Below are 7,636 nucleotides of genomic sequence, written 5' to 3' on the forward strand. Positions count from 1 at the left end.
GGTCAACCTAAAGACACTGACCTTCCAACAAAAATGTCAGATGTCCTCTTTGTGGGTTTTTTTATATACCTCATCTTTTTAGTGCTACCATTCTTCTGCCAGTTAGAGCAAATGCACATCTTTGCTTTCACAGAAGAGGGAATGTAAATACCCAATAAACATATGAAAAGATGCTTAACCTTATTAACAATCAAGGAAATGCAAATTAAAACAATAATGAGACCCTGTTATTCACCTGCTGATTAACAAAAATTAGGAAGAGCCACATCACTGAGTACCTGTCACTGAGTACTTAGCGAGGGTGGAGGGCAAAAGAGGCTCAAACTGAGAACAGAAACATAGAGAAAAACCTTTCTGTGCAATAATTTGGCAGGGCCTATTAAAATCAGCAACCCATTCTTTTTCTTTTTATCCAGTTAATTCCACTGCTAGCAATGAGACCTAACCAGAAAACAGCAGGATGACTTCAAGGCACATGAACAAGACTGAGGTTTCCAGCACCGTTTGTAAGGGCAAAAATGAATCCACCAGGAAGAAAATCATTACTAAAATATACTTTGTCCTATATGAACTAACAGACAGTTAATTCATTGCAACAAAATAACACACAGTCATTAAAAAGAAAGAGGTATTCTTACGTTCAGACCTGGTAAGATACTATGAACAGTTACTGATAAACGGGGGGGGGGGGGGGGGGGGGGGGGGCCTCCTCTCCATGCTTAAAACATCAGGTAATCCTTAAAAAAAGAAAACAACCCGGTGGTACAGAGTGAGTTGCAAAACTCGCCTGAGAACAGTCGTATGGAGTCTGGAGCCCCATTTCCCGATAATGACCTCCTCTCCATGCTTAAAACATCAGGTAATCCTTAAAAAAAGAAAACAACCCGGTGGTACAGAGTGAGTTGCAAAACTCGCCTGAGAACAGTCGTATGGAGGCTGGAGCCCCATTTCCCGATAATGAAAACAATCAAGAGGACCCTAACACTCTGTCAGAGGCCGGGCAGGCATCAAAACGAGAACAACAAGCAAAGCCCTGCTGGGAAGGCAGCACTCCTCTCCATTCGTAACTGAATCATGTCCTGCACTTCTGCCGGTTAACGTAAATCAGCACACTTAGGAGACATCCACCCTCGGACTCTGCCAAGGCCTCGCGGCGGTGCGCACCCCGACTGGGAAGGAGAGACAAAGTCCCCTTTTATGTAACCCTCCTCCACTAGAAGAAAGAGAGAGAGAATACCAACTCTAACCATGGAAATAAATATAGGACAGGATGGTTTGAAACTTAAAGGTTGGGAAAATGTCATAAAGCAAAATCCAAACCGAGCCGCAAACCACACATATTTGTACCAAGAGCGAACGCTCTTTTGAAAGTGTCCTTGAAATAAAGACTCCCAGGTTCCACTGGGGGAGGACCCATTTTGCCCAAAACACATCTTTATGGCTGGGTTTTAAAACCCAGGAAAGTGTTCCTAATGGAAACGCTGACCAGCCTGTCCACACACGGCCACCCCGGCAAGATCTCTGTTCCTGAAGAAAATAAGACTTTCCTGTACAACGAGGACAACTGGGAAAGAGAGCAAGAATCACTTCTGGAAAGTTTGCCGTTTGCAGATGGACACTGGAGAAATAACTCCATTGTGGAACGGGACGTCTCAGTGCCTTCGCGTCCACCGGCAGCCAGGTTAACCGGTCGCGAGAACAGAGGCAGAAAAACCGGATCCACCTGTTATCCAGACATGATGTCTGACGAGCGCTGAGAATTAATGATGCCAGATCAGCAACTTCTGTCCAGATGACAGGGCCTCGGGTCCCCACTGAGTCCCGGCAGGGGCAGCCGGTAGCAAGGCTGGCCAGGCCGAGGCACACCAGGCAGAGCCGATGGGCCTGGCCTGAAGGGAGGGAGGCAAATCCGCTCTAGTGCCTGTGGCCATGCAATGCCAATGTCACCAGTACCCGACCTTCCAAGAGAAGCTTGAAATATGCACATTTGTGTGAAATCTTCTGAACTATAAATGGAGAAACAATTCAAGAAAATTTTCAACACAGCATAGGCCTCACACTGTGCACACCCCCCACCCCCCGAAGCCGTTGGAGCCCCGTGTTCTGCTATGCCTGATCACTATCAAGGCAGAATTTCAACATCAAGAGAAGGAAAGAGACGAGAGGACACATGTGTTACTCACTATCCTGATGCCCGAAGTCAGGAAACTCGGGTCTCTGTCTTAGGTCGTTGACCAGCTCTGCTGTGTGTCATGGGGCCAGCTGCCTGCCTTCTCTGGGCCTTGACTCCCCATTCTCCGAAGTGAGGGGCGGACAACATGCACTCCCCGGGCTCACCCTGCTACATCCTAGCACTCTGAGCCCTCGGCTGACAGAAACCATTCCACGAGTAAGAGGTATTTTTCTGGAATGCAGAGTCAACCTTGAGCTAACGGTGAATTCAGGTAGATGGGGCCCTCCTCCTTACCCTCAGGTTTCCGGTGGTTTCTTGTGAGAAAGGAAAAAGCCGACCTGCTGAAGTCACACTGGGGTGTCAGGGATCCGGTGACCTGTTTTCCCACCCCACGGAGCCCACAGGGGTTTCTGCAGGCATCGAGGCCCTCTGGTCTGTCGCCACTCCTCCTCCTCACAGTAAATCCTGGTCCAGTTCTTGGTCTACATTTTGAAGACGAGGAGAGGGAGGTTCAGAGGTATTAAGCAACTTACCCAAGGTCACACAGCGAGGAGGAGGTCAGGCTCAACTGAGGCTGGACTCTGTAAGGAGAAGCCACCCTTTTCTAGGCACTAGGAACCCAAACAGTTCAGGAGGGCACGAGCATCTGTGTTAAAAACCAGGCCATCATCACTGCCCATGCCTTCTACACGCATCCCGGCGCAGGAGGACAGCGGGCGCCGTTGTCCCAATCCTGGACCACATTCTACAACGTCGAAGGACTTCCTTCAGCCAAGTAGCCCGTCCCCCTGCGTAACTCCGCTTAAATACAAGTTAGACTCATTACCTGGGAAGCAAGTGAGTTTTCCTCCTTTCTCTTTGATGGCATTTTCTTTCTCCCAGTGGGAGAAGGCAGAATACGGTCTGTGGCAGGGGCCCCCCTCGTCCCTGCGGCGCCCTGGGATCAGAGAAGGCAGAGCAAGCCTGCCTGTGTCCCCAGGGGAAACGGGAGTCCCCCGTGCTGAGACAAGGGGGCTTCTTCTCCAGAACCACAAGCCTTGAGCAACCGGAAGGAGCTGGAGGGGCTGCCGGAGCCGTGTCTGCCGGGGCCCACGGCGGGGTCTGGGGGAGGCATCTCCTCTGCGGCCCCGATCCAGGGGTTCCTTATTGATTTACACACCCGTACTGTGTTTTGTCCCTTTCCAGGGCATTCCCAAAGCTACCTGACCACCATTGTGCCAGGGAGGTGGGGCCCGGGCTTAGAACACTGTCCTGATGCGGGACAGGACAACCTGACATTTAAAGGGACCGAGTCACTTGCCCGGGGCCATCTGGCTAGACGGCTGGGCTGGCTTTGAAGTCTGGCTTCTGATCTCCACTGGGCAGACTGCCTGGCCACACTGGAACCTTTTCTCACCGCCCCCCTGAAGGCCAGGGGGTCTCCCTGTGCTCTGGACAGTGAGAGTGGACAGGAGATGCCAGCCCTGACCTTGAGCAGCCGTGGCCGCTTGGTGGCCACCGCACCAGCTTGGAAAGACGACATTGGCGTGGTCTGAGGAGAAATCCAGCCCTTGTCTCTCTGCTGGACAATGTTTGGGGGCTGGACGTGAGGCCAGGAAGACAAGGCAGGGGGAGACAAGAGCTGCTATGGGCTGGACCGGGTCCCTCCCTAACTCGTGTGTTGATGCCTTGTTCCCTCACGTGACTGTGCGTGGAAATGGGACCTTTAGGGAAATAATTATAGGTAAATGAAGTCATAAGGGTAAGGACCTCTTCCTATAGGATTGGTGGGCTCATATGAAGGGAAAGAGAAAAGAAAGCGTGCTCCCTCTCTCTCTGTCTCTCCCTCCTGCTCTCCCTCCTTCCATCTCCTTCTTCCCAGTCTCCCCCAGCTCCCTCCCGCTCTCCCTCCCTCTCCCCCCAGCTCTTCCCCTTCCCTCTCCCTCCTCCCTCTCTCCCCAGCTCCCTCCTGCTCTCCCTCTCCCCACACTCTGCACAGGCACTGAGGAAAGGTCATAGAAGGTGGTAGTGAGAAGGCACCATCAACAAGCCGGAAAGGGAGCTCTCACCAGAAACCAAATCAGCTGAAGTTCTGATTTCGGAGTTTCAGCCCCCAGAACTATGGGAGGTTCCTGTTGTTTAAGCCACCCGGCCCGTGGTGTTTTGTTGCAGCCGTGGGAGCTAAGACAGGCACAAACTCAGGAGACAAGGGAGAAAAAACAACTCACTGTGGCTGGTCACCACTCAGGATGCATGACGTTGGTCTCAACCCTCAGCTTTCATGCCTCATCCCCTCCCCCCGGAATCTCTCCCACCTGCAGGGAACCCCAGGGGATCCTGTTCTCATCCCCCCTGGAGACCTGGGCTGACGTCCATCTCAGTCAGCTCAGGTGACCACTTTTCCTTAAAAACTGACCTTCCCACGGGCAGATGTGCTCACTGTTTCCCTCCTGTGAGTGTGTGGGGAGGACGTCCTATGGCTGTTGCCCTCTGGAGAACGACCCTCCAGTGTTCCTCTGACCTGAGGTCACTTTTCTCAGTGGGTTCTAACCTTTGAGAAAGTCGGGTGTGGGTCACCCCCTCACACAACTCTCACCCATTAGGGAGGGACTGACTGTGGGGCAGTTATCAGAGATGCAGGTATGAAGAAGACTTCCAGATCTAGAATCCGGCTGGCTGGGTGCGGATCCCAGCTCCCCCTGTGGCAACTGTGTGATTGTGGACATGTTGAGTGACCCCCGTGCATTTGCCTCAGGGGAATGTCGTGAAAGCAAAGTGTGAGAAGATGCTTTGGAGACGCCTCTCCCCGCCCCCACCCCACAGCTGAGTTCCCTTCTCATCAGGGTCGGGGAGGGAACGGGTCTTAGAGCTCTCATCTAGCCAATAACTGGCACACCAGAAAGCTCTTAAATAAAATGGAAGCTCCCAGCAAATTATTTCATGAGTTTCAGCCTTGTTCTCTGCCAACTTGATGTAGCATTATTTGAGAGGACCAGTGAGTCTCAAATATCCCACCCTCCACTAAGTTAACGGGTTGAGTCATGCCCCCCACAGAAATAAGTCCACGTCCTAACCCCTGCAACCCGTGAATGTGAATCTGAGGGGAAACAGGGCTTTTGCAGATATCATTCAATGAAGGGTCTCAAGCGAGATCCTCTTAAATCAACTGGAGGTACCTACATCTGATGACGAGGGTCCTTATCAGAGACACGCAGAGGAGGAGCGCCACCGTGGAGGAGAGGCCACGTGAAGACAGAGAGAGCCACCCGCCACCAGCCAAGGAATTCCTGGAGGTACCAGAAGCTAGAAGAAGCAAAGATAGATTCTTGCCTTGCTGAGAACTTGATGTGGGACTCTGGTCTCCAGAATGGCAGCGGAACAGACTTCTGTTGCTTTAAGCCCCCAGGCTTGTGGCAATTTCTTTCAGCAGCCACAGGAAAATAGAACACCGAAGAGGAATGTTTCAACAACGCCTGATAACTTAACATACCCTCCAATCCCTAGGGCAGGACTGGGCCCATAGTACACAACTTGAGACTGGCTGGTTCCATTGCGAATGGAAGAATGAGCCTAGAAATTGTCCAAATTTGCAAATTGTAAAGACAAAGTGGCTTCCCACACTGGCTTACAGAGTCATTTCTGAAGGTACTGTCCCACTTTCTCCTTACCTAATGCCAACTCTACCCAAATGGCTTTTCCTCCCCCGGAAGCAGGGTGTGACTACACACTTCCAGAATGCACCGTGACCCTTGGCTCTGCCAAATGTCAAAACACCTACCTCATGGGAACTAAGTTAAACACTTCTGATAGACCTTTGGCTTTAAAGACAGACGGTGCTCTGTGTTCATCTCGAGAGCTAGATCCAGCAGCTACGGCTCCAGGCAGCAAGACACGACTTCTTAAGAGAGGGGGAAAGATACTCCATGTTCCTTCCTCCCTGTGAGGGTGGGGGAGGCAGGGTGGTCAGGAGAGGTTAGAAAGTGGGGGCTCCCGTGGACTGCCGGGGAGAAGGGCTTAGGAAGGAAACTGCTTGAGCTAATAGAATTCTTGGTGGTGGTGGGCCAGGGTGGGGTGGCTTGGTAGTTTGGGACGCTCCCCACCAACTTCCAACCCCTCAAATGCAGCAAAAATACCCAAACCACTGGATTTGCATAAAAGCAAGGTACTTGCTCTGCACAAGCAGCTCCAAGTCCCCAAGCCCCCTTCCATGCCAACCGCAGACCCTCAACTCATCCGATGTCGAAGAAATTCCGGAACCACCCAGGCCAGCCCCTTCTGTCAGGCACGCTCTCTTGTAGGTGAGGGGCTGATCTGAACTCTTCTTCAAAGATGCTCTTGAGTCATGTTGGAGATCTTAAATAACCAGGGGCAACTCTGAATGTTGTTGTTCTGCAAATTGTAAAAGCCAAGTCGACCAGGGTGCCCGTGCACACACATGCCACCACACGTCCCCGCCCGGCTGCTGCCCGGGGGTACCTTCTCGGCTTCTCCTTGGTTCTACAGGTGCCGTGTAAATCAGGCCAGGCCAACAACATGTACCTTTCAAGGAGCACCACTTACACCCTTGCCTTCTCCCTCATGCTTGTCCGGGTGTTGGAAAAGGGTCTAGGCTTTCACTCTGGGGATCTGCCAGAGGCTCGGCTTGCTCAAAGCAGCTCTGCACACCCACGCTTCCTTTCCCCCTGATCTTCCCTCTCCTGCACTTGACTAAACTCACCTGCTATCCAGTCAGAAAAATAACGGCTTAGTGTTTGATTTGCTTTAACCCTCATCCCAAAGACAAGGGAAAAGCTGAAACCAGATCCACAGATTTTTATTCCAAATCTCCATTACCTATACGCACGGATCGCGTATGTAGACTTTTCCCCTATCTGCTTACGTGAGGGAGCTGCGTGCTGCTGCTGTACGGGGCAAGTGGCTCCGTCAAGTCAAGCCTGGCCTTCGGAAATATTTTGAGCTCCAGTTCTTGGGAAGCAAATTGAGGTCATACTTGGTGGTGAGGGCAGGTAAACTAAAGTAGCCCCAATACCATCTGTCCAGCGATGGCCTTTGTGTTCAGAGTTTGGACAAGGATGTGTGCCTCCCATCTTGTCCATGAAAATCCTACTGCACACAAGAACACCAGAGTGATGGAAAATAAAACCCGGCCAAAGAAATTAGGGGCCATCCCGACCCCTGAACTCAGTGTTCCCAGCCCCGCCGAGGAAGACAGTGTGATGGTACCGACGTGCCCCTTCCCCGGAAGAGAGCAGGTTTACTTCCTGCCAAACGAGCATCGTTCGAACCCAAACGTCAATCTCTCACCTTCCCTGCTTCTGGAAGGGTCACACTATTATTTATTTAGCCTTGGGTTTGTGGATCTCTGTGGCAACCTTATTTGGAAGAGCCCTGGGCACGCTCTGAGGGATAGACGGCGCCAGGAAGGCTTGTTCAGACACATCACATCGGCCACTAACCATCTCCAAAGGATCTTAAAACACCCTG

General features: G+C 51.8%; 1 protein-coding gene across 1 annotated transcript in view; it reads right to left on the bottom strand.

Annotated features, from left to right (window-relative positions):
- LOC111145037 (fibroblast growth factor receptor 2-like) overlaps positions 1-3,695 on the bottom strand; it is a 59,672-nt gene extending 55,977 nt beyond the window's left edge. The window contains exon 1 of the mRNA XM_022499650.1: positions 3,642-3,695. Coding sequence (XP_022355358.1) covers positions 3,642-3,695 — 54 coding nt within the window. The remainder of the gene's footprint in view (positions 1-3,641) is intronic.
- Between the last annotated feature and the right edge of the window lie 3,941 nt (positions 3,696-7,636).

Source organism: Enhydra lutris, unplaced genomic scaffold, assembly GCF_002288905.1.
Source record: "Enhydra lutris kenyoni isolate GAN:26980312 unplaced genomic scaffold, ASM228890v2 scaffoldscaffold12, whole genome shotgun sequence".
NCBI classification, from domain to species: Eukaryota; Metazoa; Chordata; class Mammalia; order Carnivora; family Mustelidae; genus Enhydra; species Enhydra lutris.